Source organism: Lampris incognitus, chromosome 14 (genome assembly GCF_029633865.1).
Source record: "Lampris incognitus isolate fLamInc1 chromosome 14, fLamInc1.hap2, whole genome shotgun sequence".
Taxonomy (NCBI): Eukaryota; Metazoa; Chordata; class Actinopteri; order Lampriformes; family Lampridae; genus Lampris; species Lampris incognitus.
This window is the reverse complement of record NC_079224.1, coordinates 11689121-11704515: the sequence shown is the minus strand read 5'-3', so window position 1 is coordinate 11704515 and position 15395 is coordinate 11689121. Positions and strand designations below refer to the sequence as shown.

The 15395-nt window shown below is 45.5% G+C and overlaps 3 protein-coding genes across 3 annotated transcripts in view; all 3 read right to left on the bottom strand.

The window, feature by feature from the left end:
- Positions 1-1109, bottom strand: part of LOC130123506 (guanine nucleotide-binding protein G(olf) subunit alpha) — a 43466-nt gene extending 42357 nt beyond the window's left edge. The window contains exon 1 of the mRNA XM_056292693.1: positions 521-1109. Within this exon, the coding sequence (XP_056148668.1) occupies positions 521-1010 (490 nt within the window). The 5' untranslated portion in view covers positions 1011-1109. The remainder of the gene's footprint in view (positions 1-520) is intronic.
- A 4473-nt stretch (positions 1110-5582) lies between these two features.
- Positions 5583-7067, bottom strand: LOC130124126 (transmembrane protein 14C-like). Its single transcript, XM_056293543.1, has 5 exons — positions 6998-7067; positions 6733-6819; positions 6531-6632; positions 6354-6441; positions 5583-6126 (listed from the first exon to the last, which is right to left on the bottom strand). The coding sequence occupies exons 2-5, from the start codon at positions 6749-6751 to the stop codon at positions 6069-6071; spliced, it is 267 nt and encodes an 88-aa protein (XP_056149518.1). The 5' UTR covers positions 6752-6819; positions 6998-7067; the 3' UTR covers positions 5583-6068.
- A 235-nt stretch (positions 7068-7302) lies between these two features.
- On the bottom strand, positions 7303-15309 carry pak1ip1 (PAK1 interacting protein 1). Its single transcript, XM_056293459.1, has 10 exons — positions 14992-15309; positions 14594-14756; positions 13119-13239; positions 12892-12966; positions 12634-12686; positions 12360-12505; positions 10067-10164; positions 9614-9713; positions 8529-8658; positions 7303-7455 (listed from the first exon to the last, which is right to left on the bottom strand). Exons 1-10 carry the CDS (start codon positions 15067-15069, stop codon positions 7322-7324), a joined length of 1098 nt encoding a protein of 365 aa, XP_056149434.1. The 5' UTR covers positions 15070-15309; the 3' UTR covers positions 7303-7321.
- Positions 15310-15395: the final 86 nt, after the last annotated feature.

Sequence of the window (15395 nt, the reverse complement as noted above, 5' to 3'; positions counted from 1 at the left end):
ACTACTATTCAATGGGCCTGCTGTACACTATACACTGCCATGTCGTATATTGCAATAAATGACGTGATGCAGCACTATACTATACAGTATTGTAGGACAGTACTGTACACTAGAAACTATATTCCATGCTACATGATGCCATCCATAAACAACTGGTCTCTACTGCCTCCATTTGTTGTTGTTGTGTGTGTGTGTGTGTGCGTGCGGGCGCGCGCACGTCTGTCTATATTGAAACATAAAACACGTAGCGATTACTAAAATACTGCGTGCCCTACGCAACCGCGACACATGACAACGGGCCCACCGGTGTGTGGGTATACGTCCATCTTCATCATTTGTCATTGACAGCCGCGCGCGCGCGCGAGGGAGGGAGAGTGGGGGGGGGTAAGTCTTCACAGCCAAGCCAACAGATATAGCAATAGGCCTCTACAAAGCACTGACACAATCTGTGGATTGGCTACGTTCGGTTTCTAATAATAAAACCCGCTCGTATAACAGCGGGGGGGCCCCCCCGACCTACCGAGTAACAGCAGCCGATGTGTCTGTTTGTACTCCCGCTTGAGCTCCTTGAGCGCCCTGTCAATATTCTTACTGACTTTCTTCGCCTCCTTCTCGGCTTCCTTCTCCTCCACCAGCAATTTGTCCCAGTTCTTCTGCTTCTGGGCGCCGGTCTTCTGCAGGAGCTGCAAGCGTCGACCGCGGTCCTTCCCGCTCCCCTTGCCTCCGCCGCCGCCGCCGCCTCCGCCGCCGCCGTTCTGTATGAGCACGCCGTCAGTGCCCGCCGTGCGGAGCTGCTCCCCGGACGGGAGCTTGGCCGTGTCCCCGTAGCGGAGTTGGCCGCCGCGGAGCGCCGACGTCTCGCCGCATCCCCCCGCGTCCTCCTGGCGGGCTCCCCCGGCCCGGGACGGCGGGGCAGCGTCCGGCGGCTGATCCGAGTCCGAGGCGGCGTTGGAAATGGACCCGCTCAGGTCCCCGAAGAGCCGGGGACGCAGACTGTAGCACAGCCCCATGTCGAAAGCAATATCTGCGTCCGCAAATGGGATTTTTCATAAATTGAAAAAAAAAAGAAAAAGAAAAAAAAAAGATCCAAAATCGCGAGCCCGCGCGCGCGCCCGGTAGCCTAGCGAGCCATCGTCACACCGGAGCACCGGCGGCGGGATTTAAACTCGAATTTGATCCAGAAATGTGAATGAATTATGCTCCGACATTCGCTATATGTCATTTTGCATTTTCACCAGTCAGCCTACGCTTCGTACTTCGTGGATCACCTGATCCCTTGAGTGGACACTGCGGGTCCACCTTACCGTAAGTAACCGAAAGCACACGCGCGGAGGAAAAACACGCCTGTCGGCCGTGCGGACGGTCAACATTCGAGTGCGCAGCTGTTAGGTACAGTGCGCGCAGCGTCACTTTCGCTACAGTATGGCCATTTCGAGAACGCTGGTCATGATTTTCATTCCACACATTTCATGACAGCGTGTCTGAGAAAGGAAAAAAAAACGAAGAAGAAGAAGAAGAGAGCTACCGTACGCCTTGGCCCCTGAGCCAAGAGACGTAAGCGCACGCTTTTCTTTATTCGGCCCGTTTCACATTAAAAACCCGATTCAACTTTTACTCCCCATTACGTTACGTTACCTTACGTTACGTTACATTACATGCTGCCTGCTGACAAAAAGTGGCCAAACAATATATGAACTTAGTACATTTAAAAGTTTCTCTGTTACGCTTTGACACGTGCTATTTTGATGAAGTTATTATTTAGCGGGTCCATTTATGGACAGCCATCGCAGTTTCCCTAGTAAGTGCCTACCATAAGAATTTTGACGGGTCGAGAAAGATTATGGGTCCCAACGTATGATGAGGACCCTTTCAAAGAGTGTGGACTATGATGGTACTTCTCTAGGTGGTGACCACTGACTTCCAGGGATCCTAGGAACGATTCCAAGGGGTCAAACATTTTTTTTAATTGATATAATTTTACCTGACAACAGTCAGCACGACAAGAAAACATTAATATTTTGGTCTTTGGGCTTTACTTTCCACAATTATCACATTGCCTATGGCAAAGACAGCTTGCATAACCAACGAGGACATGTTTTTGTTTTTTTTTTCCTGGTGGATTTGTAAAAAAAAAAGAAACTTCAAAAACAAGGGTTGTTGGCTTTATATAGATCAATACATTGGTCACTGACAACAAAAAGTTACGAAATAGAAATCAGCTGGATTTCAAACGCGCTTCGGGGGGGCAAATCTCATAATCCGATGTAATACTTAAAGTCGAACACTAGATGGCGCCAACGTGAAACCAATGAGCAGTCTGCGGAGAGCCACGCAACTCGAGCAAGGCGCTGTTGCCTCGGGTCTTCTCAAGACTATTTATGAGGCGCCGCAGTTTAGTTTTCACTTTAAGTTGGTTTACAGCTTAGTTTATTATTTGCATCTGCACTCACGGCTCGGTTATGTACAAAAACACCCGTTGTCGAGGCACGACGCCGAGTTTGTGCTAAGACCGGGATTTGTCAATAAAGGAAATGAACGAATGGAAAATGAAAGATAAAAGTGAAGCTTTGGTGTTTGTTTTGTGATTAGAACAATATCCATGACGTCTCCGTGTGTCCCGGGTGTATGCATAGACTTGGAAGGCTCAGGTCGTGGGCACGTCCATCCGGTGAAGAAATGATTTCCTGCCGCACAGTTGTGTCACATCAACCAGCCCAGGTGGCACCGAAGTGTCTGGTCTATCCGTCTTCACTTGCGTCCGAACTAGCGTCCGAGATGAGCTTCCTTTCTGTGCAACAACTTGCCTTACAGTGTGTGTCCGTCTGCCTCGGGCCACAGTTAACGACGAATGCTGCACAGACGCACTGTTTGAAAATGTAAGATTATAGCGCAAGGGGATCCTACCGACGACGGCCACGCCAGTGGAAGTGTTGCCGCTGGAGCTGGCGTGTGCGTACGTGTGCGGATTTTACGCACAATCGAGAACTCCCAACAGCACCGAAGTGCCCAAAACCACCCGAATAACGAACTAACAAACTAAATGAATAAATGCATGCATGCAATAAATGCATGCATGCATGCATGCATAAATAAATAAATAACCTGTATCAACAATGGTACCGTGGTATTATCAAATGTTTACAACTACCTGCACACACTGTTTATTCCGAGCAGAGTCCCTGCACGCGCATAATAATCAGGTCCCACGAGAGTTGGTGTCTCTACTGATGAAGCAGGGCCAGCGGTGGGTCGTGGGACTCGTCAGCCTGTCTGCAGCGAATCTGACCAACCAGACTCGTTGGAAAGGTCAAATCGACCTACGCTGTCGTCACCACCTGTTTTCCCAAACACTCTCGGCGGCACCGTGGCGCGGTGGTGAGCGCGGTCGCCTCCCAGCGAGAAGGTCCGGGGTTCGAACTCCGGGGTTGTCCAACCTTGGGGGGTCGTCCTCTGTGTGGAGTTTGCATGTTCTCCCCGTGTCTACGTGGGTTTCCTCCGGGTGCTCCCGTCCCCCTCCCCCCCACAGTCCAAAGACAAGTAGGGCAGGGGAATCGGCCATACTAAATTGTCCCTAGGTGTGAATGTGTGTGGGCCCTGTGATGGCCTGGCGGCCTGTCCAGGGTGTCTCCCCGCCTGCCGCCCAGTGACTGCCGGGATAGGCTCCAGCATCCCTGCGACCCCGAGAGCAGGACAAGCGGTTTGGATAATGGATGGATGTTCCAGGTGCTATCTGGCGTTTGTGCATGTGCATGGTGAGACCCCCACACCCCCCCTTTACTTCCTCTCTGCTGCTTTGAGCCTCGTCTCGAGTTTCCTTTGGTGCTTTTACAGCCCCTACTTTGGTTAAAGCTCTATGCATGCCATTGAAAATAAGTAAAGGAAGTGTTTTGAATATATTAAAATGCATTAAGTGAATGCATCGAGTTTTGGACATGCACCCCACAGAGACAGCGGTCCTTGGTTTATAACGGCTGATGGTTTAATAAGATGGTTTATTTCATAGCAGCGTGTAGATTCATATTATTTCTTTGCAGATCATGTCCATATTTCACATGATGTAACAGTCATGCCAGCTGCTGTAGATGTGACCTCCCACGACCCCGAGGTTATTTTCACCATGAAGTAAAACCAGAAAATGTGCTCTAGGTGTGCTCAGAGCTGGTTAAGATCAGCCATTTAGGCCAAGTTTCTACGGCCCAACGTCTCACAGGGGTCTTAAGTGCTATAGCACACCTCTTAAAAAAAGATTCTCACAATAGTATTGCTCTGCTCTGCTCTCCCTGCTCGAAGCTGTCTGCGATTAAACAGGTGTATTGTTGTCTGGTAACAGCGACACGAGAGGTAACGTCATTTATCGTCTGCTCCACCTGAGATATTTTGTTCCAAATAAGTTGACCTCCCTCCTCAGTCATGTTGTGAGGGGATCGCCTCAGCAAGGCTTGATCAGTTCATGGGTCAGTAAGCACCCTGTTCTTCTCCTGGATTGCCACCTTGCCGTGGTGGAGAAGCTTGCATGCCATCCGGCTCCTGGTAGGGTCACCCAAGGCGGACAGGTCAAGGGGGAGGCTCAAGACGAAGCACCATCCAACGAAGACCTCAACAGCGGAACTGGCGGAAGATGTTTCCGGGTCACGACGGCAGTGAAGGCGGATAAAGGCTGCAACAGAGGGTGGTCCCCAATCATCTTGGTTCTCCATGCCATTGGACTCTGGCCACCCCCTGCCAAGGACCGTGTGGTGGCTCCAGACGCATCAGCCGCCCCACCTAAAAGGCTGTCACGTGCAGGCGTTCTCCCATTATGCAGCTCCAGGATCGGGTTCTACGCCCACCTGAGGACCCAGAGGGTGGATGGTCATACTTGACCCTGAATGACCGCCGGTGATGATGATGACGGTTGCTGAGTGACATAAAGGAAGATGTGATGGTGATGCGGCAATAACTGCCATAGTGCACAGTAGGATTGGATATCATTTGGATTTCAATGTTTCTCATTCCGATTCAGAGGGAGGATGCTCATACTCAACCCCGAGTGACCACCGATGATGATGATGATGGGAACAGGCGGTGCCCCCACCCACACCACAACTACTCTGACATCCCAGCAACGGTTTTACACATAGCTGCATGATCGGTTCGACGTGGAAAGACATCTTGCCCAGGGAGCCACAGATCCCACTGATACTGGACTAGACTGCCAACTGGGAACCACATCCAATTAGAAGACTCTGGGGACAGAGAGGTCCTGAGTCCTTTGTCATGTGGAGGCCGATTTGCGTCATGTTTCCAATGACTTTATTATTCTGGGAAATATGGGGGGGAGGGGGGGGGTAACTGACTAGGTGACTGAAGTGAAATACTTATGTCATTATTTATCTGTGATAAAGGCCCTGTCCAGGGAGTCTCCCCGCCTGCCGCCCAATGACTGCTGGTATAGGCTCAAGCATCCCCGCGACCCTGAGAGCAGGATAAGCGGTCTGGTTAATGGATGGATGGATTATTTATCTGAGATAGTTATCCTGCAATATCATATCTACAACAGAGCAGTACATATAAGCAGCACTATACACAGTATAATCATATAAAGACTTTATTGATTAAAGTAGAAAAAATGAGAAAGCTCTTGGGTCATGTTTCCTAAAACTGTCATGGAATCATCGTCTTTGTCCACAAACGTACAGGTCGATTAATAACGATACTCACAATAATAACAATAATTATACAAGTGATAAACCATCACAAAAGCTTTTAAGGAAACAAGTCCTTCCCAAACTTACTCCAAAACAATTTTAAGTTATTATAAGCAAACAGATTTTGTGCTCAGGAAACTTATCCGTTCTCCTAAAAATCTGGAAAGACCCAAATCCAGTTTTGTTACATATAACCCTACTTGATGATATTGACATTGTGTATCCCCATTATTCATGTGAAGCCATGATGCAATGGGGGGGGGGGGCACTATGAAGGAATGTTCAGCAGTAATTTCAGTACACATTTTGATCGTGGTTTTTTTTTTCATGCTGCCATCGGTTCAACTTATGTAAATGACAAAAACAAACATTTGATACGTTTTAAGGTTCGTGTGGTCTGTTCAGCATTCCAAAGACAATCTTCCCCAGCATCAGAACACTGAAAAGAGATAAGATCACTCATGACGGGGCGGAGTTGGGACGGTGCTCAAAGGAAAATGCATTTTTGGCATTTTCTATGTGCACATCACAGTTTTGTCGATTCAATGGATGACTGGATGATGGAGTCAATTGATTACATTTGAGTTTACACTTGCAGCCTGTTGCAGTTTCCCCTCCCATTAACACATACAGACGGGCTGAAATTCTGCTCACGTTCACGGTTACCTTGTCAAAGCCACCAGACCAGCCGGCATGAACTTCCAGGAGCTGAAAAACCTCACCGCCATCACAACAGCCAGGGTCCCCGAGGTACCTGCGTCTCTCAGCGGAGGAGGACAGTATTGCAAAGTATACGGACAAGGTGCACGAGAGGTGTCGAGAAAACAAACTAAACTGGCTCACCTAGTGAAACCCAGACCTTCCTGGGGTTTCCAGACGTCTGGTAAGCGCCAAACCCAGCCATGAATCCAAAGAGCAGCCCTGCAGCCAGTGAAGTGACGCTCCCTGCGGAGGCAAAACAAACCACGAATGCAGTCCAGACAGAGAGGGGGGGGGGTTTCTCTTGGGTAATGTCGGATTAAATGTGGCCTGTCGATGGTTATACCTGCTTTCACGTAGCCCATGACCCCCCCTTACAGCACCAGGGCTGCATAGCTGAACCCAATCCAGTCTACAGCCATTAGCGCGGAGCCTGGAAGAGGTGCGCGTCAGAACATGTACCACGTTTTTTTGTTTATAACATGACTGCGTTAAGTAAACCGTTAGCGTATTAGCACAACTTCAGGATTAAAACACGTCATCAAACATGTCCCCGACAAGGCGGCGAACGTCAAACAAGGTAAAAGCACATTTTTCAAAGATTACGCCACCTGAATTTGTACACGGCGGGTTACAGCTTGACGACAGCCACTCGTATTTACTTCCGGGTTCCGCGACATACGTTTCAAAATAAAAGCTGTTTTGGACTCCAGCTGCAACTACCCGCCTTCTTAGAAACCCGATTGTTTATATTTCAGCAGCGCTTTGCAAACACAGGCATGCGGATATTTTATCCCCGCACAAGGCGAAATACCCAAGAATGAGTTTCGGACATCCGGCGTACTGAACCACCTGCTGGTGGTCAAGTTAGCGCACGCTGACGTCGACCCGGAAGACCACACAAAAACGGAAGCGGTTTTAAAATAGGAATTCTTTTATTGTTTTTTTGCATTCTTTTCTCCGCCGTCCCTTCTCTTCCTTTTCGGTTTGCTCTCGTCCTCGAGGATAACCTCCTCGGCAGCCATCCTGACTCTCTTGGCCTCGGAGAGCTCCGCGAGAACGTCTGCGGCTAGAAAGGAGACAGGACTGCGTTACGTGAGAGAACACACTATCTCAAGAGGGGAACAAGGAAACAACCAATTAACTATATGTTTCTATGGAGGCTGCACTTATGTTGACTAAAACCAACAGTATGTGGTATATGTATGGTATAACAGTATATCGTAGCGAATTCGGGGGGGGGGGGGGGCAGTCCGGAAACCGCCACAGACGGGACGCGAACCCGTGTCTCCCGCTCCGCAAGTGACAACGTTGAACCAGTCGACTAAAGCAGTGTTTCTCAACCGGGGGTCCGCGGACCCCTAGTGGTCCGTGGTATAATTGCAAGGGGTCCGTGAAAATAAAATATCTTTTAAAAAAAGATCCTATGACATTTATAGAAATAGGATTATTTTACTCAAATGTGACTGAGACCTTTATCTACCTAAACTATAAAGGGTAACAGGACTTTTTTCTCTAATTACATCTGTTTCACAAGTGTAATTTATTGTATTTTAATAAGAGATCTCGCTCCCGTTGGCATTGTTAAAAGTTACTGCATAAAAATTCTGTTGTTACATATATCTGAAAGTTACTGAATACATATTCTGTTTTGTTACATATATCTGAAAGTTACTGAATACATATTCTGTTATGTTACATATATCTGAAAGTTACTGAATACATATTCTGTTTTGTTACATATATCTGAAAGTTACTGAATACATATTCTGTTTTGTTACATACATCTGAAAGTTACTGCATAAGAATTCTGTTTTGTTACATATATCTAAGTTACAACTGAAAGCTCTTATTTTTGCCCCAAAGAGTGAATAAATGCTATAATGCAATTTAAAATGCATTTTCTACTGTTTCTATCAAATTGCAACCCCTCTCCCCCAAGATCAGGTGGAGGGGTCCTCAGGGTAGATCAAAAATACGCTGGGGGTCCAGGACCCCAAAAAGGTTGAGAACCACTGGACTCAAGAGTCAAGGACCAACGTGTCTACTTATCCATGCACGTTACACTATGTACAGGTCTCGGTATTCCAGCTTAACTAAGGTAACGCACCAAATAACTTCCCAACAAGGGTTGTGTACTACCTAAAGACGTTGCAGCCTGTGTGTCTGGCTCCTCGGCGGTCTCCTGTATTGTAGAAGGTTTCCATACAGCTACACAGGTCAGTCTGGCAGTCGTATTCACTTCCCCAAGAAGCGTAGGAGGCTCCATCTCCTGTATGACAGCAGAGATATAGAGATATATATATACATCAGGAAGACGGCTTCTTAGTTTTAGAAAGTCCTTTCCAGACAAAGTAAGACTGTGGCAACTGCATTTACAATGCTGTATTATTTCTTCATTTTACTCTTTTTATCAACCAGTTTTTCCTTGCTAATGTTAACATAAACTTTTTATTCCACTTATAAAGTCATGTTCTTCTGTTTTTCATGATAGCAACCCATCAAGTTAATAAATCCCTTGTATGTGCAAACTTACTTGGCTAATAAAACAAATAAATACACGTAAATCTATCATTTCTAGGGGCGTCTAGGTGGCGTAGCAGTCTATTCCGTTGCCTACCAACATGGGGATTGTTGGTTCGAATCCCCGTGTTACCTCCAGCTTGGTCAGGCATCCTGTGGGAAGCCGGATGTGGGTATGTGTCCTGGTCACGGCACTAGCGCCTCCTCTTGTCAGTCGGGGCGCCTGATCAGTGGGGAGGGGGAACTGGAGGGAATAGCATGATCCTCCCACGTGCTAGTTCCCCCTGGTGAAACTCCTCACTGTCAGGTGAAAAGAAGCGGCTGGCAACTCCACATGTATCGGAGGAGGCATGTGGTAGTCTGCAGCCTTCCCCGGATCGGCAAAGGGGGTGGAGCAGCGACCAGGATGGCTCGGAAGTACGAGTACAATTGGGGGGGGGGGGGACGACGACTATCCTTTCTATTGTTTCTCTCATCTAAAAATGTAAACTATTATTCAATTGCCTTTAATGCACTTTGTAAGTTTGCAAAATGCAACACAAATTAAGTATATGAACATTATACAAATAATGCATCACTACCACATTGGGTGAACAGATGAAAAACTCCACCTACATTTTAAATGTAAATGTGTGCTAGTTTGATAAAGGGTATGTAAAATATTTCTATTAAAGCATGAGAAAAAAAACAAAACATGATATAACCTCTTTCAGGTGGAGTTTCCACATCTTGATGAAACCGTCATTTGAGGCAGTGATCAGAACGCAGTAGTCCTCCATACTGAAACTGTCGACCGTTTTCACCCTGAAGTTACAAAGAGGACAGTTTTCTTTACTGACTTAGTATTCAGTCGCCGAGAAGCTCCTGTCTGTGGTATGCAATGGAATCGATACTTCACAAAAATGAATTCTGACAATGGGAGCTTTTTTTAACTTCACAGAAATTTAATGGCGCTCTCTGACTCTGGAAAAGCAGATTTAATGCTGACGAGCTGTCATTCAACTAAGAGTGGTATTAGAAAAATCGTGTTGTTTTAAGAACCGGTATTAATTCAGAGTTAGTATTAGAATCAGAAAATACCCAACGCCACAGGTGAGAGGTAGGTTTTGGACTAAACTAAGGTCTTTTGTGAGGAAAAGGCTTTTATGAAGCTGTACCTGGTTTCATGTGCCTTGAACTCACAGAGCCATTTCCCTGTGCCCACGTCACACAACCTCACCATTTCATCGTCTCCTGCAATGGCCAGGATGGTGTTCTGAAAACCAAGCAGTAACAAAACACATTCAATTTGAGCTGAAATTCCCCAGAATATACGATGACTGGCAGGCCGATAACAGGGCGATGACAAGGAGAATGGAGTGTCTCGAAGACAGAGCCAAGTCAAGACAGGAATCAAATGTATCAATTAGGAATTGATTTATGTTGGCTTTAATGCCAGATTGGTGGAGTATGGTCCAGAAGGACACGGTTTATTGTCCTGCATGGTAAACTCGCCCATCAAGCAAGTCAGGAGATGCACACAAGTCACTAAACATAGTAAAATACTCTTTGATCCAGATGTGCGTGTGTGTGTGTGTGTGTATATATATATATATATATATATATATATATATATATATATATATATATATATATATATATATATATGTATCGTTTTTTTCCGAAACCGTCAATGGTATTGTGAGTGCTCAACTAATGACGAGTGTAATTTTTATATATATATTATATATATAAAAAACTTTGTTAAAAGAAATACTCAACGGTAGGGAAAGTGCTCAACAAATAAGGAGCAAAATAACCCAATGAGTCAAGTAAATTCTTTATGAGACAGTAGAAGCCTGTTTCATGCCATAAGCAATCATCAGCTGTCAATGAAACCACTCGAGGAAGGACACACCATCTACTGCCTCATCATGCACATCACGCGCACACTGACCAATGGGGAAGGGAGATGTGCAACATACAAAAATTACAAAAACACGTGATCACTAACAGAGTTGCGATTCAAGCTAACAGTCCAATTGGGGGGGGGGGTGTCATGATTTATTTGTAATTACAAAATAGGTGCTTATATCCATGTCTGCAACTGCTGGCCAATTCATTCCTGTTATTCAATGTGGACATTTCTGGTTTGCAAATGATAAAATATGTTTCAGTTAGACATAGATTGCACATTTTACTGCTTGTTGAATATGCCCTGTCATTGGCAGACAGAAACATTAATTATTCAACCACCTGGAAAATCCTCTCAAAGAACAAAGCATATTCAGCGAGCAGTAAAGTGTGCAATCTATGTCTAACTGAAAAGTATTTCATCATTTGCAAACCAGAAATGTCCACATTGAATAACAGGAATGAACTGGCCAGCAGTTGCAGACACAGACATAAGCATCTATTTCGTAATTATAAATAGACTAGAAGAACCCCGCTACAATGTAGCGGTTTGGTTATCCACCCGTCTAAATCTCCCTCCTCTTCATCCTGCCAGCTAACCGCCTTCCCCCTGCCCCTAAACCCCCCCACTCCAACTCCCTCCCCCCAAATGCTCAGAATCATCTGAAATGCCGAGAAAAGTGGGTTTTAGACATTTTTAGAAAATGCATATTTTGCATAATTATTATAATTATTTTAATTTTCTGCTATTTTTCTGGTCCTCTCTGGAACAATACCTACCACCTCCAAAAAAAAATGAGGCTCATAAGTGCATTTTTGCAAAAATGCATTTATTTTGCATAATGCCAAAACATTTCGAAGTCCCAGAAAAAAAATTTTTATAGGTGAAAAAATCAAAGATGCTCAGAATCATCTGAAATGCTGAGAAAAGTGGTTTTTAGCCATTTTTAGAAAAATACATATTTTGCATATTTATGCATAATTAATTGTGCATAATTTTAATGTTCTGCTATTTTTTATAGGTGCCCCTGATCATCCCCAATAACCTCCAAAAAGAATCAAGGCCCCAAGTGCTTTAGTTTGGCCGTTTATAGACTCTCACACAGACACACACCACACACACATTGTGAAAATACAGGAGTAGATAATGCCAATAGACAAAATGCCATTAACTTTGTATGCAACCTCCCCTTCCCCCTCCTACTGGACAGTTAGCGATCACATGTATGTGAATGTAGGCGCCTCCCCCTTCCCCACTGGACGTTGTGCACGTGATGTGCATGATGAGGCAGTGATGTTCTTTGCCGTGTAGCTTTATTGACAGCTGATGATTGCTTATGGCATGAAAACAGGCTTGTACTGTCCATTAAAGAATGACTTGAGTCATTTGATTATTTTGCTCCTTGCTGGGATAGGCTCCAGCATCCCCGCGACCCTGAGAACAGGATAAGCGGTTCAGATAATGGACGGATGGATGGATGTTTGTTGAGTACCTGCCCTACCGTTGAGTGTTTTTTTTTTAATGATGTTTTATATACATATGAGCACAGAACTCACTGTCAGGAACTTAATGGAAGAGATCCTCTTGGGATTTGTGACTGTTCCCCTCACTGTGGCCGTCTCCAAGTCATAGACCTCCACTTTGTCATTGATTACCACCACATAGTTATCGCCATCTAGGGACCATCTGACAATATGTGCATCTGTTGAAAGTGAGGAAAAAAAGTTTCTATCATTTCACAGATACGAGTATCTCTGAAAACAAAAAAGAAGAAAAAACTAAAACAAAACAGACCATCCCCAAAGCTCAGACCACAAAAAGACAACTTACTCTGCTTTATGTTTTTGATGAAGGCTGATCTACCCTCAATTAGATTCCACGTTCTAAAAAGGACAAAAAGGAAAAAATTTAAAAAAAATTTTTTTATTTCAAGATAATCACATAAAACCATTAATATGGCTACCTCTAACACCAGAAGTATAACTTTATCAGTTCACATTTGTAGTGTGCATGTAAATGTACCCAATTTTAATACCTCGTTTATTGAGTCATTTGACCTAATGGCCATCAAAGAACCCTGTGCTTTACCTTAGCGTCTTATCTGTCCCAACTGAAAGGGCGAGTTTCCCAGAGGGATGGACGGACAACGACGTGACATGGCCTCTGGTGGGGTGGGGGGGGAGAGAAAAAAGATTGATCAAGCATGTTACTTTGCCTCATCACATGCATGACAGCAATAATCAGCTGTATCAAGGTGACAACACCCAGCACACCACCACGTCTCCACCGTCTGTGGGTCCACAAACTCTGCTTACTTGTGAGCTTTGATGGACTTCAGGCACTCCCATTTCTTCCTGCTCCACACACATATGAGGCCGTCCTCTCCCCCACTAAGCAAATGAGAGGTGCCGTAAAACTCAAGGCAAGTGATGGTTCCTGAGCAAGAAGAAGGACATTTTTGCCATTTAAAAAAAAAACACTTGACTTTTTCTTAATATAACCTGTTATGTAGCGTAATGAAATCATTGTGAATTCATCAGTGAAATTTTTAACTTCTTGTTGCAGTGTCGGTGAATTTAGGGTCCGATAGCTTTCAGAGGTAAATTCTAACCAAGCACTACACCAGCTCATTTCACTAAGCTGCAACCCCCCTCCCAACCTGTATGAAGATCCGCCAATTAGCTCAATCAGCTGGTGCAGCATTTGATTGTAGTGAAACCGGACAGTTTAGATGGATGAGATGGCACATGGCCAGGGAGCACTGGACTTGTTGAGTGTAATCCAGCTCACACAAAGACACTCCAAGGCAAAATGCACAAGGGGGAAAAACAAAACAAAAACAAAAACATGCTGGCTTTTTAGTATTGAAAAAAAAAAAGATCCTGGATGTGATCAAGACAAACACAAACAATGGCAGCAAATAAGAGATAAAGTGCTGTAAGATTTTGTTCAACAGAATTCATTGGGTGAGTTTCAGGCACAAACACCGAAAAACTGAATTCGTGTCACAAAAAAAAAATCAACCTCTGAAATTCTCTTTTTTTTCTCCCTAAAATACACACTTGAAACTAGGTGAAAAGGTCGGATGTTACCAACTGAGAACTATGTCAGAACCTACAAGCCACCTAACCTAAAGATATTAAACAAGTTATTGTATACAATATTGTATTGTTTTCAATTTTTTTTTCAATTTTCCGCCTTATTGGTTAGTGATAGTAGAGAGACAGGAAAAGCAGGGGAGAGAGAGGGGAAGACCTGCAGCAAAGGGCCCGGGCCGGATTCGAACCCAGGCCGCTGGAGTAAGGACTCAGCCTTATGTGGTGGGTGCCCCACCATACTGTTTTACAACATTGTTAATCAAGTCAGTCTTTAGGGACCACCAGCGGTGCTGGTGGACTATGGTGCTCTGCCACCTTCACCTGTTGTTCCAAGTCTAAAAAAAACTCAACTGGTTGCTGGAGCACCTGATACAACAGGTGAATGTAATGGCCTACCCGCGAAACAGAAAATCCCCAGCAGTGCCAGGAGTCCCTGGGCCGGTTTGACAGCCACTGCGTTTCAGGACCACACTACATACATGTGTGGTGTTGGTGGGCCCACATGTGGGAATCATGTCGCACCCTTGGCAACGTCAGTGCCCTGCTTTACTTGTTAAGCGACACATGGTCTGAACTACTCGTGTTTTCTTGATGCTGTTAAACGTGTGAGCACTTCGTGTCGAACCAGAATTTCAACTGCAACTATGAACCATTTCGATTCCGGAGAGCGTGCAAGGCAGCTGGTTTCTTACCATCATGATGAAGCAAGGCTCCGTGTTCAGTCCTCTTCTTCATGTCATAGAGCTGTATGGTCTCATCTTTGCTCCCCGTCACTACAAACCTCTCACTGGCGGCCACAGCTGATATGGATGCAGTGTGGGCATGATGTGTGAAGTCTGCTTTGGTTGTCCACTCCTGAAACAATGAAAATAGGGGGAGGGTCGGGGAGGGAGGTGGTCTTTTAATTACTACCAGGCCGAACAGGAACCACATTATTCATGAAAATCAAACTTACGCTTCAGAGACTACAAGTAGTAAGTGAACTGGGTCGGGGAGACCCTGCCACCCCTGACAGCTGCACCGAAGAAGCGCATATAATATCGCAGACCGAACACGTGGTTCAGATCGCCGTCTGTGGCTTTGCACTTACGTTTCCGTCGGCGTGCACGCGGTAACCAAACATAATCTGCTCGTAGCTCCCAGCGACGAGCTCCACCACAGCGCCCATGCTGCCGCTCCTCCTCGCGGCTAGGCTAACCGGCTAACGTCCGTTTTGCAGGAGCTATTAGCGCTCCGAGTTATTTGCCAATTTGCCGACCTATTACGTAAAACTAATGTCTAACATACGTTTTTACAAGAGGGGGGGAAAAAAAACTGCGAGAGTGGGCAAACAGGCCACATATGAGAAGCCCGTACCGCTAGTAAACAACGTGAGCGTCAACTCCACACATGGCTACAGCGGTTTCCCTTTTCCGGCGACCTCCGGTTTCAAAATAAAAGTCGGAGCGGAGCCAACCGCGTTATCCTCGGAAGCGTCGCCGCTCCACAGCGCGT

Coding starts and splice junctions, on each gene's coding strand:
- LOC130124126 (XM_056293543.1), bottom strand. Junction 6,442..6,530: donor GAAGGTCTGGGTTTCACTAG/GTGAGCCAGTTT, acceptor TGAGAGACGCAG/GTACCTCGGGGACCCTGGCT. Junction 6,127..6,353: donor GGTCTGGTGGCTTTGACAAG/GTAACCGTGAAC, acceptor ATCTCTTTTCAG/TGTTCTGATGCTGGGGAAGA.
- pak1ip1 (XM_056293459.1), bottom strand. CDS start 15,069: ATGGGCGCTGTGGTGGAGCTCGTCGCTGGGAGCTACGAGCAGATTATG. Junction 12,967..13,118: donor AAGTCCATCAAAGCTCACAA/GTAAGCAGAGTT, acceptor CCACCCCACCAG/AGGCCATGTCACGTCGTTGT. Junction 10,165..12,359: donor CTTCCATTAAGTTCCTGACA/GTGAGTTCTGTG, acceptor CTTGGTTTTCAG/AACACCATCCTGGCCATTGC.